General features: G+C 35.3%; 1 protein-coding gene across 5 annotated transcripts in view; it reads right to left on the reverse strand.

Annotated features, from left to right (window-relative positions):
* Window positions 1–19731, reverse strand: part of Wnk (Wnk kinase) — a 128344-nt gene that overhangs the window by 94222 nt on the left and 14391 nt on the right. For all 5 annotated transcript variants that reach the window (XM_071594360.1, XM_071594363.1, XM_071594362.1 and 2 more), the window contains exons 10-11: window positions 18415–18644; window positions 1717–1901 (exon numbers count right to left, since the gene is read on the reverse strand). In XM_071594360.1, the coding sequence (XP_071450461.1) occupies window positions 1717–1901; window positions 18415–18644 (415 nt within the window). The remainder of the gene's footprint in view (window positions 1–1716; window positions 1902–18414; window positions 18645–19731) is intronic.

Raw genomic sequence — 19731 nt, forward strand, 5'->3', positions numbered from 1 at the left:
CAACTCAGACTTCTTTAACTAAATATCTGACACCTTTGACACCATATTGGGTCAAGAATGATAAGTGTAAAGACCTGAAAAAAGTTTACAGTGATTTTTTTCAATACCTTGAATTTTCCAGATAGTTGGCAGCCCTGCACTGCTATGAAAAATCAATACAATTCCAAATGTGTATACTGTTTACACTGATAACATTTGCTGTATTCCCCGGCCCATATGATACATAATTTTTACTGCCTTAGGCCCTCAGGGCACACATGCATAATGTCGACACATAAGTGCAAGCTGATTCGCTCTAATAATACTTGCTATTAAGTATTTTTTCCCACATCAGGCATAGCGAATGGTTGCTATTATTACAAATGCCAATAATATCACTATTTTGAGTCAGTATTAAGCAACACAGTTTTAATATTTCATAGAAAGTACTTTAAAAAAATTCCAAATTAAATAGTAAATGTATACAATGTAGCACATTTAATTACATCTCACATGTCATGCTGTCGCAAAACTTAATGCATGTGGCTAATGGGGATGCCATCTCTCTGCTAAAGCATACACAAATAATAATGTATCTCTCCCAATAAACTCCTAGTCTACAGGCAGTCAAACTTCATTTTTACGAGTTTCATAATGGCATATTAAATGGTTGCTAGTAGAGGTTTTAGGGGAGGTGACCAACAGCTAAGGCCATTTATGACATTACGGATGGGAGGAAGGAAAGGGTGGAGAGAAACCCGGCATCGGCATTCGCCTTCTTTTGTTGAAAGGTGCCAGGGGGTCCACAGTTTAACGTACCATCCGACAGACGTCATACTCACAAAGCTCTCTCCATAGAGCACCTTAAATAGGGATCGGAATAACACTGAAAAATATCTGCCACCTATGGGATTTGAACCCAAAAATGATTACTTCTAATCCAACTTTTGATCAATTTTCTGGGATTCTACAATGAATTAACATTGATATTTGAGTATCAGTTAATTTTTTAATCAAACAATTCAATTTTCTTGGTATCGTTAAAATAAAAATAATTGGATCTTATCTGTTAGATCCAAGTATTTTTCATTAATTCTGAACCGACAAATCAGGGTAGTTCTTATGGGCCAGGAAATATGGTAGATATTAGTCACTGACAAGTAAAGCTGTAAATTATGAGACAAGAGTAATAAAAAAATAACCAAGGTGGGCATTTCTATTAATGAATGGGCTTCATTCCCTTTTCCTCCTTCTGGACCCCTTATTCTTTTACGTTAAGTTAGTGCACAGTTGTCTTTCTTCATGATTGCCACTTGAAAATACTGTAGCTTTCCAACATTAGTATGAATCCGTTACCAGAGGTACCCTTTTTCCTGAAAAATGCACATATCACTATGCATAATACACAACTGGTTTTTAAAAAATTGGGTCCAATACAATTTAAAACTTGTTTTTTTTTCAAAACTTTCAAAAGAAGATTGAAACTTTTCAAGTACAAATATTTTATATCCCATTATTTATGCCCTAAATACAAAACTCAAGTTTCAGCAACAACATGGACAGTAGTAGGTTATCTTTTCCATTCATGATTCTTAATTTGCTGTTGCTGAAACAGCTCCAGTGGTCTACCTGATGTAGCTTGACCACAAGTTAAACCTAAGCTATTATGACAGTGGTGAAAATTAATTATAGACGTTGATTACAAAAAAATAATTGTGAAAAATTATGCATGCTTACCCTTCACTATTTAATATCCCCCCTTCAGTCATAGTTTCAATTTCTTGGGCCCCAGATGCTGTTGATACAGGCCCAAGCACTGAGCTCGTGGATGCTGCTGAACTTGGAGTACCAGTCACACTGTTCTGCAGTTGTGCTTGTAGTTGGTGCTGCTGGTAATTTTGAGCACTTGAAATGTCAAGTGGCTGTTGAAATGGTAGAAAAAAATTATGACTGAAATGCTTATAAAATTCACATAACTTCCATTATACTATATGAATGATTTTGGAAAAAAATACATTTAGAAAAAAAGGACAATTTTGGCATGGGAAAAATTATATTTTGCCAAGAAAAACCAGAAATCAAGAGTGACACATCACTAAGTTTCATTCACCACCTCTTATGAGATATGTCATTCACGGCTTCAACATTAAAAGATTGATTAACAACATACATATTAAAGTTAATCTGCATAAGTATATATATATATGAATGGAGCAGATAAAAATAAAACCAAATAATAATTCTTCTATGCTTACTTATGCATGTTTTAACAAGATATTTGTGAAAACTGGAAAAAAACTATCAACTCTTGAGTATAAGCCTCAAGTATTCTGGCAAATAAAAATTTGTTACCTAGTGTACACTATTACATGTATAATTTTAGCAATTAAGGAATGGTAAAAGTTCAGCATAGTTATACTTATAATCAGGGATGTTATATAAAATGAATGAATTGAACAATTCTCATTCAAAACAGATTTCAGCATAATGTAAGAGGGAGGCAAGTTCTTACTTTGACTCTTAACTATATAATTGGTAAATACAGGGTTTGGGGAATTTTCTATTTATTCATTTACATACATGCAAGGTCATTTTTTGAAGATGTTGAACATATGGGGAATCCACTAAAGTTAAAAAAAAACGAACAACAGTATTTGTTGAAAAAAATTACAGGGAAAAATACTATGAGACATATAATAATAACATAATTAAAGTTAAGCAGAAAAATATTGGGTCAACTTTTAGCAATGGAGTAATATGATAGAAATTTCACATGCCAGTTCAATGTCTATATGAAAACTATACCTATATTGGAATTCAATTTAAGTCAAACACAAAAAATTTCTATCCTGTGAAAACTTTACTACTACTATTTTGCAGGTAATTTACTTGCTAAGCTCTCTCTAGCAAGAGAGCTGTGGAATCAAATACATGTATAAGCAATAAACAATATGAAATGAGCAAAATTGTGAAGTTGTAAATGACAACATGCTTCCCTCCACCTGCCAGTCTGAAAATGTGCAACTACAGCAGGTAATGCATGGCAGTGTATAAAACTACATATCCCTTAAATCATTGCAACTGTAGACACATCAAAAGTTTTTCTTACAGCACTCACATCAACTCAAGTAAACAAACTAAATGACTATTAAAAATAAAATACAGCCCAATTATGATTAAAACAATAATGTTACTTCAAACAAAGGACAAAATAATTTTTAGAAAAATGAATATGAAAAAAATTGCATTAAAGAACAAACATACACAAAACATGGTATGAAATAAAAGAGCTACCAGGTAAAGATTTTTTTCTTTAATGGTCATATCAAAAATCATTATTTTATTATTGTTTGATAATTACAAAATCAATATAATATGCAATACTAACAAGAACATTTCGAACATTCAAGCTAAATTTATAATTAATAATGGCTAAATATATATAATGATATTTAATAAACTGAAAGGGCTGCCTAAGAGGACAATCCATTGCATCTTATATTTGACATGTACACGAAGAATGCCTTTTAAGCAAATAAAGGACCTTCAACATGAGAAAATGTAGTCTCTGGTAAATTAAAAAAATCCTCATCATTGGAAAACAAAAGGTGCATTTAACATGAATAAGACAATGGCATGTGTAACAACTAAGTAAAGAAGATTGAATGCAATGGAAAAGAGAGAGCGAGTTCTTATGGAGTGATTCCATTAACGATGAACAAGTACTGCACAACTTAGATGTTCACGAGTATCATTGAAAAAGTAAAAGTAATGACTGAAAATTCATTCACAGGTTGAGGTATGACAATTATGGATGAAATGCAATAAACATGCAACAGGCATGGATATAAGGAATATCAGTAGGAAGAAAAAAATGAAGTTGGGAGCTGAATGATATAAATCTTACTATTATTAACTCATGCAAAATGGCACTAATGATTTTTTGTGTCCCCTTGAATATGACTATTTTCATTTTATACATGAAGGAATTCATAAAATCATTAAGGTTTGTGGAAGATCAAGCTTTAGTTAGTCAGTCGGCCAAGGGGTTCCAATTATCTATATATATAAAGGAGAGTGTTTGTTTGTATGTATGTAATTTTTTTACTTTTTTGCTGTCATAGAAACAGCATTTTTCCAACTATGCCAGCAGGATACTTTTGCAAGAACACTATTGTATTAAGAATTGCCGAGATATTATACGTGGAATACATCAAGGAATGTCTTTTGCAGAAGAAAAATGGGCAACTTTGATCCTGAGAATAATATTTATTCATGTGACGCATTGGGCCGAGTCTACACAGTCCATCCTAACAACGCCGAATGTTATTTTTTAAGAATGCTTCTACATACCATTAGAGGACCTCGCTCATTTGCAGAATTAAGAACGGTAAACGGAGAAATATGTGAGACATTCAGAGAAGCTTGCCAGAATTTAGGGTTGCTAGAAGGAGATCAACACTGGGATGACTCATTGCGAGTGGCCAGTTTGATTTCTCTTCCAGGACAAATCCGAATTTTGTTTGCCATCATAATAACCTCCGGTAATCCATCTAACCCAAAAACAATATGGGAAAAATATAAAGAATCAATGAGTGAGGATATACTGGCTAAAGTTCGAAGTGAAAATCCTACATTGGATATTTATTTTTGAGGAAAAGTGTATCACCATGGTTAACAAGACTTTGGTGGAACTCGGTCTTTTTGCACCTGTACAAGATCAACAGGGTGTATTTTATCCAGATTATATACGTGAAACTAGCTACAATGTCTTAGACTTAGAAGCATACATCGCGGATAAAAAGCCACTTCTTAATGAAGATCAGAAATTCGCGTACGAAACAATAATGGATCAAGTAGATAAACAAGAAGGAGGTATCATTTTTCTTGATGCTGCTGGTGGCACGGGAAAAACATTTTTAATTAATTTAGTTCTCGCTGAAATCAGGGTTCATGGAGAAATTGCTATAGCCGTTGCATCTTCAGGTATTGCAGCGACATTAATGGAAGGAGGAAGAACAACCCACTCTGCCCTTAAGTTGCCACTTAATATTTCCCGACAAGAAAATCCCACATGTCATATAAATAAAACAAGCGGCCAGGCACAAGTTCTTATAGAATGTAAATTGATAGTATGGGATGAGTGTACGATGGCTCATAAAAAATCTCTTGAGGCCCTCAACGCAACACTTCAAGATCTTAGAGGAAACTGCAGTTTAATGGGAGGAGCTCTGATACTCCTGTGTGGAGACTTCCGTCAAACTCTGCCTGTCATTCCAAAATCGACTCCAGCCGATGAAATTTATGCCTGTTTAAAACATTCTGTTCTATGGAATCATGTCCAAGAAATTAGCCTTAAACAAAACATGCGAATCCTTTTAAGAGATGGGAATGCTCAAAATTTTGCAAATAAACTTTTGGAGATTGGAGAAAATAGATTAGTTATTGAAGCATCTGGTATGATAAAATTGTCATCAGATTTATGTGTATCGGTGAAAACTGTCCGCGATATGATACATGCAGTCTATCCTAACGTTAATCAAAATTATAAAAATTTAGAATGGTTGCGAGAAAGAGCCATTCTTGCTCCTAAGAACGATGATGTTAATGAAATTAACAAGGAGATACTAGCCATGCTGCCAGGAGACGTGATTGAATATAAATCGGTTGATACCGTAGTGGATGCTGACGAAGCCGTCAATTTTCCAACGGAATTCCTAAATTCACTTGATCCAGCTGGATTGCCACAACATCGCCTTATACTTAAAGTAGGATCTCCAATCATTTTATTGCGAAATTTAGATCCACCAAAACTCTGCAATGGGACACGATTGTGTGTGACAAAATTAATGAAAAATATAATCCAGGCAGTCATTTTAACTGGAAAAGGAAAAGGTGAAATCATTTTTATTCCACAGATACCTCTAATCCCAACTGATCTTCCCTTCAACTTTAAAAGATTACAGTTTCCAGTCCGGCTAGCTTTTTCAATTACCATTAATAAATCACAGGGACAGTCTTTAAAGTTTTGTGGTGTTGATCTAAGATCGCCATATTTTAGCCACGGGCAACTTTATGTTGCTTGCTCCAGAGTAGGTTCGCCTATAAATTTATATATTCTTTCTCCTGGATATGAAACAAAAAATGTAGTTTATAGACAGGTGTTAAATAAAAAAGATTCTTAAATTTGTATGAAGTAGTGTATTATTGTACTTTATAATTTGTTGTTTTTATTTATGTAGTATATTTATATTATTGTTTCTCCCTAACCCGTGCAAAGCCGGGTATTCAGCTAGTTTATGAATAAATGAGAAAATCAGTATGAAGGGTATGGGACAAAGATCAATACATTATATGCAAACGTTATATGGTTTCCAAGGAGGAAGAAAAGGCTAATTTTTAATAGCTAAGCTTAACTTTAAAATAGGAGGGCAAAAATTAAAGCAGGTGGAACAATTTACTCACCTAGGAGGTGTTTTGGATTGATACGGTCAAAGCAGAATGAGTAAAAGAAGAAGAATTGCTTTAGGCAAAGAAGTTTTTACAAAGAGGGAATTGATGACAGGAACTTTGAGCATGGATGTTACAAAAAAATCAACAAAACTTCGGCCTGTAATATAAGGAATTGGTAAATTTCAGAAATATGGTCAATGAAAAAGGTTGATAGGTGCATATTTAAGGCTTTTGAAATGTCGGTGTGGAGTAGGATGAAAAAGGTAAAATAGACATAGTGAAAAACTAATGAAGAATTACTAGGCATCGTGGAGGAGGAATGAGGATTAAATGCAGAAGACTATGATTCAGGGGAGGATGGTAGACAAGTAAAGTAGGAGATCATAAGGATCGGAATGTTGAACAGAATAATAAGAGATACAACATAATCAGAATTGAAGAACAGTTTAATGTCGTTACAGTATGTCAGGTTGTCTCTCTTTGGATGACGCGGGGAAGCATAGTATTGATCTGTCAGTGTCAATCGAAAACCAACTTACAGCAACCTACCAACCAACAGCAGCCTACCAATAATAATACTTGAAGGTTGGGTATTATCATAAAAATAAAATATAAATAAACATTTTCATCAAATTGGAATTAATGGCATTCCTGCTGAATAATGTTTTAACTGTCCCTCTTCACCATACAGAGACGTGAACATGTTGATGCGGAGAACTAGGCAAATGGAATAACAAGGGCAAAAGTGGATCAGAATATCAGTATAGGAATATCCACAAAGGTAGCTCTGCAATCAGTCACAGTTCAATGGAGAGAGTGGCAGTGAAGACGAGGAGACCAGCAAACTTTGTCACGACGCTCAACAACACAGTTTGCTGCAGTATATGAAGCAGTAGAATGATGAATGCAATGACATGATAGCTACTAAGATGACACACTCAAGTGGATGAAAAATCTTAGAGGAGTCCATAAAAGAAACTAAGAGAATGAAACATATGCATAAAAAATAATAATATAGCGCCTCTGGCATCTTTTAGCAAGACTATTTGATTTAGATTATAATAAAAGGATAAAAAATGTCAACTTACACAATTAATTTATTTTACCTACCATGGTTTCAAGGTTTATTCCATTTTTAGTATATACTAAATATATAGTGTGTGAAAATTGGCTAGTTTTATCCTTTTATTACAATGGAAAAAATATCAACTGTTTGTTTGCCTTCATCAAATATGATACACAGGGTGCACCAACATAACTTCCTTTTCTCAAATGCAAAACAATTTCAGAAAAGGAAGTTATGTTGCTGCATCCTGTAGAATAATGAAACAATATCCCAGATTATCAGCATAATTTCTGATCATTCTCATGCTCTGTCTTCATCACCATCAATGATACTTGAGAATTCAATGAACTTGGGGTAGAGAAATAATTAACAACTACTAGATGATGGACCTGTGGATTTTTTAAGTGAGTTACTGATGAATTCATAGCTTATAACACCGATATAGTGGGTCCATTGGTGTGCGCAATTGTCTTCCTTAATTGTAGGTTAGGAGAACTGACAATAGGGAATGTATGGAAGAGATGAAGACTGCTGATGTGTGAATTAAATGGTAAAATGGCCCAGCAAGAGTTTATCTGGTTGGTATCTCTGCCGGTCATATATCATCACGTCCCTAATCCCCTTCTTTATACTCCTTCCATGCCCACTATCCCTCTCCTTTGTGCATGTCAGTGCCGTAAGTCATGAATTATTAATACCATTTTTATACTTTATCCTCTTAAGTAAGAGAAAATCATGCAAAGTAGGAGGAAAATATATTAGTGAAATACATGCTTCGTTGACTTTCAGTGATCATAAACAAAAAAAACTGTCATGCAGACACACATGAAAATTTCATCCTCAACAAAAGAAACTACAAATTTACTCTAAGTGCTTGAATGATGAATAACTAATAAGGATAGCAATACGTACACAAAATCTGTATGAATATGTAAATGACCTCAGTGTACACAATCTTATCATGAAAGGTATTGAACAAACAATACATATATAACAAAAAAGTCAGTCATTATTGCGTACAAGTGTTCAAAGTACCACATTCAAGTTATTTTTGGACAATTACATTAAGCCTCACATCATGGCTCCGACAACCTGCCAGCAAACCTATGAGAATTCAATTGCAGCCAATGTAAAGCTCATAACTCAAGACCTTGGACAGTTGCAGTCAAATGCTCCCATCTTCTAGTCACCAGAAGGGTGCCATAGTCATCTGTTTTTTGCAGAGAAACTATACCTACGATCACAAGAATATTATTGTTAGCAAAAAACAAAATTTTCTAGATAGCCCATTTGGTAAGTGCAGACCATTATGAATAAGAAGAAATTTTCCATTAGCTGGAATGAGTGGACCAGGAAGGAGATTCCATATTCATACCAAGGGCTTCATAGTAATGACGCTCACGAAAAACTAGAAATTAATCGATACTGGGAATGACGTGATGATTTATGGGCTTTTATGATGTTTGATAAGGAATTGGAAGATTACAGCTCAGTAGGTTCATTCTATGGTTTTCAAAAACATTTTCAAATAAGCAAAAGAAGAAATAACTGAGTCAAATGAAAACAACTGTTTTAAATTATTACTTTAGTTTTTTTCCCTATGATGAACAATGGATTGTTTAAATCATGAAACAAATATATACACAAAAGCCTTGGACTTATTTTTTGATGGGACCAACGGAAAAATATGAACGACTTATATCATGGGAAAAAACATTTTAAAAGCTTTTTTCTATATTTCATAAATCAATATATATAACCAAGTTATAAAAAAATGTGGCATATAAATGCCAAGTATTTTCTTATGCAAAATAAATACAATAAATGAAACTAGAAAAGTTCTGGCACTGATCAATTGTGAGAGAATTTCCCTCAAATAAAAAGATGAGCAAAATAACTACCATTACTTCATCACTACGTGGTCATAACCACTAGCAACATGGCCTATTTGTGAATACTGGTAGACCCAAAAACATTGAGGGCCCCAAGGAAAAATGGGAGACATTCTACTTCTCCAAAGCCATCATCACTCTAACGCACTTTCCAAGATGTGTGTGATCACGTCTTTTTATGTAACAATGTTTTTCATTAACCAACAACTTTCCAAGTTTGAAGAGGTTGGAAATGCACCGTGAGAGTAACAGCTTGGCTCTAGTTTTTTTTCCAGTGGACGTGGATTTGAAATGTGGATTTTTATCATCCTAATTGGTTCCTTACAGTCAAGTCTAGTATCTGCATAATTGCTAGTTTTATGCTCTATTTTCAATACATCTTCACATTATCAGGGAAATATAAATCAATATGAAAATGAAATAAATAATAAGCCAAATTAAATCCAAATGGCAAGTTACTGATTGCGATATTGCAAGATATTCCCACTAGAAAAACAAAATCATAATTTCACACCATTCAGCTTACAGAATTATTAAAGTCAGAATAATTCCGAGTCTTCCGACAATTCAAGATAAACCGACAAGATGGAACAACAGCTTGAGAACCTTTGATGGCTGCAAGAGCAGAAAAATATTACCGCATTGCTAAGCAGGAATGATTACGATACTAAAATCAGAACCAATCCATTTTAAACAGGAATTCATTATCAGTGGACTTCATATTTATAACAAGGCAATGCTTCAAGAGCTCCTGGAATGGTTGGCTTTCAGCATTGAAACTGCTGCAGTATTATTGAAGGCAATCTAAGAGGTAACTAAAATACAATTCTAGACCCAAACTGAAACCGAAATCATTCAAGAGCTCTTGAGTGAAAGCCATGCCTTGGCATTTGGTGGATGAAGATGTTAGTTACCCAAGAAGATGGTCAAACTGAGGTAAAAGTGACTAGAATGAATGAATTCATGGCATGAAATGAGGATTATGTTGGGGGGCTGAGGGATGTTCATTGGGGACAATGTTTCAGGGTATGCCTTCCTGTATCTCAGAACTCTGAATGAACATGAAAAGATGAACATATATCTTGGGAAACCCACTCAATAAATCCTAGTAAAAATATGTTCCTCTATTTAAGCACGAGTTCCTTCAAGCGGCTTAGACAGAGGCAACAAAATATCCACATTAACAAGTCACCATTTACAGAGAATTTAACAATGATGCAATGCAATTATTATGACAGGACAGAAGAACATTACACCCTAAGGAATAAAAAATGTTGAATTCTAAAACAAAACCAGGAGTAAGCATCCATGGGCACCTGATATAATGTGGCATATATCTGTAAAATACTTCATTAAGATGCAGTTGTTATCAGTTTTATTTACTTAGCTGTATAGTATATTAGGACCTTTAAAAATTTTAAAATCATGAACAGGAAACAATCCTAGATGGCCAAAATTATACCTCCTGTTTCTGTAAAAGTCAATGATAACATTTACCGATCACATACTAACATAGAATGCAACTGTCAACATTTTGGGTTATTCACATAATAACATAACTTCAGGAATCCACCCTGAATGGAACACCATTACTTTTTGGATTTTACAGAGCCATCTAATATTTTTTAGAGGAAAATTTTTTTTCACAAATTTTGAAGTTCCATCCATTTTAATTTCAAATAACCATACTCATACCTTTTGAGCATACAAGCGATAGAGAGAAGGATTTATTAATCATGCGAAAATAGCCCAATCTTCATTTCTAAAGCCATTTAAATATCATCAGCGAACCTTAAACAATAACGATGATTCAAACATTCACTGCCTGAAAATAAAAACTCGACAAATTGATAAAAACTAATTTATACATAATTACATTGAAATACTTGCATTTCATTAGCAATACATTTCAACAGATTGCAGAAATTTGAGACAGAACAAAACATGCACACATTACATGTATATTTGTCATAGAATAAAAATATGGTATGACAAACTAGAAAAAATTACATACACGACAAATGCACTTACTATGAAAAACACTTGCTCGCACTTAATTCCTGCACTGAATCAGGAATGTATTTTGGAGTTATTGAGACAAGAGATTCAGTTTTACTCCTAGTATAATTATCATTACATAAGAATTTTGCAAATTGCAGAGAATATCACAGGCATCAGTTAAAATCAACACAATTTTCCTTAATGCGATGGGCATCAGCAGGCACAGCAGGAAAATATATTAACATTAGCACAAGGTTTGGTAATAACCAATAAGTGAAGTTGGATACTGTTGCTAACCAAATGGGGACATATTAAATCCATAAGTACCGTATTTTCCCATCGATAATGCGCACCTTATGTATAATGAACATCCAGAACTATGTAGTTATCATGAATTTATATAGATACCGTGCGCCCAGGGCTTAATAGTTATCTTGAACGTGTATAGATGCCACGCATCTATATGTATCTATTGGGTGTAAAAATACGTCCATATCCATATACTAAAAGATGGTAACAACCAATAAATACATGGAATCATAATTGCCTCCGGTTATATCTACTGTAAGTATACAGAAGATCAGAGGCAGGTGATTGAAATTAACTGCAAACAGCAAAAGAATCAAAAAATAAACTATATTTACAAGCCAACACAATATGCCGCCTTATTGCTTTTTCGCTATGATTTGTAAGTCGAAACAAGACAAGGTTTGAGTGCCCTCTTATTTGCTACATAAATTAACTTTCAGCAACACATATATCAAAAATTAAGAGAACAAATGAAATGGAATATTCTGGTTTTGTTTGCTATACTTCACTTTGTTGGTATTGGAGGTCAGCTGTTCTAGACACCCTCCAAGTTCTATGAAAGTGCCGCCTACATGGTGATTGTTTCAAACCTGAATTGAGTTAAGCTTTGGTAAGTTAGAATTTTCTCAAAAAAATTTCCCATGGAGAAAAATGTTGCGAGAAGAAAATAGTATACAGCAATATTTAAGCTAGAAGTCATTGATTTCACCAGAGAAAAAGGAAATCACGAGGCTGCCAGAAAATTTAATGTGGGAGAGTCCAGCATACGGGAATGGAGGAAAGGAAAAGCGGAGATTAAGTGTTTACATCAAAATAAACATGCAATTAGATACAGGAAATGCTTCTCGCCTGAACTTGAAAAAACACTTCTCAAGTGGGTGATTTCTCAGAGAGCGAAAGGAAGTCAAGTGTCAACAACTAGCCTGTTGCTGAAGGCAAAAGGACTAGCGGAAGAATACATAATAGAAAACTTTAAAGCCTACCCATCATGGGGATTTAGATTCATGAAACTAAATAATATGTGCATTTGTACAACTTCCGAGTGTTGGGCAAAAACTACCACAGGACTAGGAGACCAAGGTAGAGAAATTTAGACTATATGTCAAAGAAAATCTGTGTGGTGTGGATCTTGCGCATTTTGGCATTATGGATCAAGTGCCTGTTAGTTTTGATCTTCCTGGTTCCAGGACAGTACATTTAAAAGGACCCAAAGAAGTTTCCATAGCCACAACTAGACACGAGAAGACAAATTTTACGGTTGTCCTGAGTGTAACCTCTGATGGTGCACAGCTTCTACCCTTGGTTATTTTTAAGAGAAAAACATTGCCCAAAGGACACTTCCCAAAAGGTATCTTGATTGTTGCAAATGAGAAGGGATGGATTAATCAAGAGATTATGAATGTGTGGGGGAAAAGGAAACAGTCCTTTTTCAAACCAAAAACTTTATTGATAATGGACACTTGCCATGCTCATATTACCGACAACAAGAAACAGTGAGCAAATATTCCAAACTGGTAATAATACCAGGTGGATTAACAAAAAAGGTCCAACCACTGGACTCATCCATTAATAAATCTTTTAAATCAAAGTTACGTTCTAGATGGGAAAAGTGGATGATGTCTGGTATGAAAGACTACACAGAATCAGGAAGGATTAAATGAGTGTCTTATGAAGAAATAAGCCAGTGGATCCTGGAAAGTTGGCAGGGTGTCACAGTGACTTCTGTAAAAAATGGATTTGAAAATACCTCAGGCAATATTTCAATGCCAGTACTAGAAAATGAGGAAGAGTTAACTTCAGAGAGTGAACTCGGTGATAAGGCTGAAGAGACAATAAATGCACTTAATTCATTTAAACGTGATTCAGGGTGACAAATTTATTGAAATTGACTGATCTACCTATCATATCATAGAATTTTCATTGGTTACGTGTATTTGATTTTTGATTTTTTTTGTGGCATTATGTTGGTTTTTATGCCTCTCACTTATGCCGAAAAGTTTGGCCATTTTGAATGCTCAGTTAATTGTTGACAGCTGTTTTGCTTGGATGTGTTTTGGCTTGTCTTTTGATTTTTACCAGTTCCAAAAAATGGATCAAATAATCAGTATCAAATTTTATGTGAAAACGAAATTAAGTACACAGGCACATTCCGAATGATAATTGTGGCATATGGAGAAGCTACCTTGGACCAAAGCAACGTTTGTGGTACAAAATGTTCTCAGGAGGGTCGAGAAGATGTGAATGATGAAGAGAGTGCTGGATGCCTGAGTACGTCAACAACAGACGAAAACATTGATGAAGTGAAGAAAATAATATTGGCCAATCATCAAATCACCGTTAGATAAGTTGCTGAGGACCTAAACATATTTGATGATTGGCTCGTGCCATTTGATTTTTACCAATGATTTGGGCATGACACAGACCGCCGCAAAATTCATACCGAAATTGCTCAATTTCCACCAAAAACAACAACTCATTAACATTGCTAATGAGGTGTTAGACTCTGTCCACGACGACCTAACTTTGTACCAGAGATTTGTGGAAGAACAAAAATTGCCTTTCGCACCATGACAATGCCCCTGCTCACACTTTGTTTACTTGTTCTTGCGAATTTTTGGCCAAAAACAACACATTAATGATGCCGCAGCCACCTTATTCCCCAGATCTGGCCCCAGTGACTTTTTCATGTTCCTGAAACTGAACAGGCCCATGAAAGGACGATGTCACGCTGCGATTGACGAGATAAAGACTGCATCGAAGCAAGAGCTGAATAAGATCACAAAAGATAATTTTTTGAAGTGCTTCAAGGATTGGAAAAACTTGGCACAAGTCTATAATATCTAATGAGGATTACTTTGAAGGGGACAAAATAGATATTCATGAATAAATAAATAATTTTTGAAGAAACACAAAAGTCATGATACTTTTTGAACAGACCTCACATTTATCCCTATGTGTATATAATACGATGTGCTCTACATATATGTGAAGTAATACGCATTAGAATAAAGAAGTACTACGTATTAGAATAAATGAAACATAAAAATTATATCTTTCTACTTTTTCTCATCAATTTATGACACGAAATAACTGTAACAGTAGCAGATATGTATCAAACAGAATGCAATTAGAAAGGCATGCTTCCAGATTAATTTATTTTTGCGTAACTCTTCTTCTAATTTTTAAGAACGTAGGTATGTAAATGTTTGGATTTTTTCAATTTTTATTACGTAATGCACATTGTTATTTTTTTTTGATCAGCTGAACATTTTTGTATTTATAACGTGCGCGTTATCCATGGGAAAATACGGTAAATCTGTGAATTGATGACATGTATGCAATTAAATCAAACGATAAGTAATGGTGGCATTGACTACTAACTGTATTTTCAGCATTCCTTACTCAAGTGAAAGAATCAAAGATTAATTTATTTTTACAGGACAAGTTGGCATTACCATAGAATTTGTCTTGATATCATGTATACATTTACAAAACTGACTTTATGAAAATTTGCCAAATGTTTGTAATAAATTTCATTTACAGTTCAAAATTCCTTGACGGTGTAATGAATAGATTACGTTCACACAAATTAAATTTCTCTTAATAAGGACTTCTGTAACATCTGTGAACATCATAAAAATCAACTAAAAATACACTTTTAGAATTGATGAAGTAGTCTATAAAATGTACGGCAAACATTAGTATATGATGACAAAAACAAATTTAAAAGAAAAAATACAATACAATCCTTATTTCTGGTGCCTCTTCAATAACATAACACAACAAAAATATCAAACACGCAGAGTCATGAAAATTACAAACACAGTGGTCAAAACATTGAAGTAAGACATGAGCCTTGTAAAGTCAACTACAATGATTTATAAGTATATGAAGTTTATGAATGAGATCCTCAGTCTAAGTGTACAGCCATGCAAAAACAGGAAAAGCCATCATAATGAAACAAGTTTTATACATAATTTTCCCTAGCTAAAAGTGTGGAGTTGACTTTATTTAATCAAGTATGAGAACATACACCAAGTAACAGAACTAAGCAAGAAGATTACCTACACATGCCCTTTCGACTGACCTCACTACAGATCTACAACTATCTACATATTTATACTGCATAAATTGCATTAAACACTAAATACAGTGACTTGTACACATCACCATAAATGAAGAGCAAGACTTCACATAGGCATGCTGAAATATGCTTTGAGATACATTACTATATAGCTTTTGCATCACAAACTTGTTCATTGTAACCACATACATACTGTAACATAGTTAACCTTTGGACAAACTTCATCACATAATGTAGCAAAACAAGTTTATTGCTTGTGTATTAATTAGCAGTTGGAAAATTTTGGCTTCCATGGGAATGAAAAATTTATGAAAGTAACAATTTTCAAATGTAACATCTCTGTTTTAAAAAATCATAAAATTAAACCAGACAAGAGAGTAAAATATTGAAGTACTAAATTTCTATTTGCTGCCGTGAATAATATGTGATGAACATTAAAGATTTAAAATAAAAACAAACTTGGAAGGATTATGACACAAAAATAATAATATGCATTAACGATTATGCATTTATTTATTATAACTTAATGGAGACCAACAATTAAATGCAAATTATTAATAGCAACATTTATTACTCAGCACCACTTTAGTCTCTCCATCCCTAGTTACTATATTAGCAGGAAGAATTTAATAGAGAAAAAGAAAAAATTTACACGGCTCATTGAGATAAAATTCACAATTCCGCTAACCAGACCAAATGGATTTTCTGATCGAGCATCAGTTCAAAAAGGGCCAAGGGCCTCAGAGCAGTATTTTTCTATCACCATGGTGCCAACATTTTCCAAAACCCTTGTACCACATGTTCTGGCAGTAAACAGAAATAAGCTTCCTTTATCCACATGCATAATGCCAAGTGATGTAGACGAGTTCATTTGAAAAACATGGTTGTAGTCAGGTAGAAGAAGTGTTAAGTACCTGCAGGTGGACAGGGACAGGCCTCCTCAATGGTGAACAGTGAACTGAAGAAGGTGTGCTTGACTGCTGCTGTTGCTGCTGCTGTTGTTGTTGTTGCTGAAGTGCTTGCTGATCAGCCGCATGTTGCCCGCCAGTCATCTGCTGCATCTGCATTAAAACTTGCTGAGCAGACACTGGCTGCACTTCATTCTGCAAGGTCTGATGCAATGCCTGACCTTCCTGTGGTAACTGAGACTGAGTAATGATCTGAATGGGTGTTTCTTGTTTCATCTCCTGCAGTGGCTGCGAATGAAACTCTGATTGCAGTGGAGGCTGCATGGTCATGTTCTCGGGCAAAACATTACCCTGTCCTTGAGAGAGATAATTTTGCTGTTGGTCCATGGTGAGGTGAGCCATCATAGGCATTGCATTAGGGTTCACCTGTGGCCCAGACATGTATGTAATGTTCGAAGTCATCGCATGCATTCTTCCTTGGTCAAGTGCAACTTGAGGGATCACTTCTTGCTGATAAACTGGAGTGAAATGGGGCTGACTGCTCACGCCACTCTGAAGTTGTTGCAAGGCAACTTCTTGCTGAGACATGCTCTGCATTTGATATGCTTCATACTGAAAGGTTTGCTGAACCTGGATCGAATCCTGAATAATTTTATTGGTGATCTGCTGATACTCTTTGGCCAAGTTGTGACCAACTTGGCTGATGTCTCCTTTTTGAGTGGACTGTGACAGTGCCTCTGACTGATAAACTGACTGAGACTGCTGACCGTCTTGAAGGAAATGCGTCGATATGGTCTCCTTGACTTCACAAGTAGCACCTTGGAATGATGTAGCACAAGGCTGCATTACTCGATCACCATGTGCCATTTGTGCTCTGAAATCCTGCTGCATCAACAGAGGAGCAGGATCAGACTGAAGATTTACTTCAGAATTTTCAATCCCGGTGACCAATGCTGGATCTTCCTTGTTCAATAGCTCTGAATTCCAAACACCTTGAGACATTTCCTGAGGTTGTATCTGCACGCTTGCACAAGTAGCATCCCTGCTCTGCATGCATGCACTGTCACCTGTGACAGTGTAAGATGCTTCCTCCGCAATTGATGTTTGGATGCATCTCCTCTGCTCTTCCATTTTGCAATTGGCTTCGTTGCGAATTTTGAATTCTTCACCATCAACGCCATCACCTGCATCAACTGACACATAATCAAGCGACGGTGTAGTCTGAGTTGCTTTTTCAGGTGTCACACCGGGCCAAGTAGTAGTGCTTGTAGCTCCGGTAGTTCCAACACGAAAGGGTGAGGCTGGAGTTGATGGTGGTGCCATTGGCACAATCTCTGGGCAAGCAGAACCCATCCCTTGCTCATTCTGACCAGTACCTACATAACCCTGACTGACTCGTACATGTATTACAGAGGTCGGAACCTCAAAAATACCATATGTGCCAGCATTTGCTCCACTATTGGCAATACCAGTCCCTACAGAAACAGCCGGTCTAGTGCTTATCAACACAACAGATGGCTCGACCGATGTTTGGACATAGTGTTGCTGCTGTTGCCCAGAGGCCACATTATAGGGGTGAGATGAGGAGAGTAGATTTGTTGAGGGTGAGCGGGATGGGAGCGGAGTCGCCGCCAATGAGGCCGAGGGTGTCAGAGATGTAGAGGCATGTGACATTGGAACCTGCAGGAGTGATATGTCTGAGGCAGCTACATCATGACTTACGTGGGTGCTAGAAGCTTCAACAGATGGGAGGGAGCCTCGCTCATGAACAGCAGATGTTGTGGCTGTAGTGGTAGTGGATGAGAGCAAGGGAGAGGAGGATGCCATGGATGATGACAATGTTGATGAAGAAAGGATACCGCAACATGAGCTGACAACTACGGTTCCCGAAGCATAGAGCTGAGGTGAACCAGCGTAGGCTGGAGATGCAGCAGGGTAAAATGATCCAGGCACTGGAAAGAGACATAACTATGTTTTCAGAAGATACTTTAAAAAAATGGAAGCTGGTGACAAAAATGTAATAAACAAAACATTCGTATTGCTCACAACACCCATTATTGGTCCCAGACGCAAATGAGCAAAAAAAGATACAACAACAATAACAATATTAGGATCTTATTCAATCTTAAACCACAAAAGAAAATGAAGTCAACTCCTAATGTAACATTTTTTGAGGAGGGTGGAAAAAGGCTGAGGCCTCACGCTTTTAAACATGGAGGCACTAAATTAGGACTTTCTTCATTTTTCGTTTTCTTATTTTATGAATTGGAAGAGAGTTTTCATACAGATTTAATGAATGCCTGAAAATCACGGATGGAATTTTAATGCATTCTCTCATTATTTATGCTAGATACATCAATTGTAAATTAACCAAGGCCATACAAGCATTGCAATAAAACATTTTTATAAATAATACATTGCAATGCAGTAATATATAATTTAATTCATTAGTGATGACAATTTTATAAGTATCTTAACTACTAGACGAAAATTTTCATTTAACACATGAACCAATTTTGATCAAAGTGTCTATAGTGATCATTCATGGATAAGAAAAATCTGACAAATTAAAAGCAAAACATAAATGCTCAAAGATATGAAGTTTATAAATTTAAAGCTGTCTCAATTTAACTTGAGAGCAAGTGCACCAATATTTTCGCATTAGGGATCAAGTTTCAATCAACTGAGCACTTACAGGGTCATACAAAACAATTGCAATTTTATTTTGTTTTAAAAGACAGATGCATTTGGTTTTCTATTTATGATCACTTTGATGCAATAGTTTTTTAAGTCAAAGATTATTAAATATGACTGTAATGTGCCTCGTTCTACTGAGCATCAAATAATATGTCAACAAAAGGCACCTCAGTGCCAATAGCTTGACATATTTTCACTGTAATACGTCATTATACTGGGAAGGGAAGAGTTTAGTTACCTTGACTTAGAGTGCACAAGATAGATACAATTTCTTTCAAACATCACCATTTTACACAGAGAATTGAGGCCATATGTGAAAAAATTTAGGAACCAGAAATTATC

Source organism: Hetaerina americana, unplaced genomic scaffold (assembly GCF_022747635.1).
Source record: "Hetaerina americana unplaced genomic scaffold, ioHetAmer1.1.p SCAF_6, whole genome shotgun sequence".
Taxonomy (NCBI): Eukaryota; Metazoa; Arthropoda; class Insecta; order Odonata; family Calopterygidae; genus Hetaerina; species Hetaerina americana.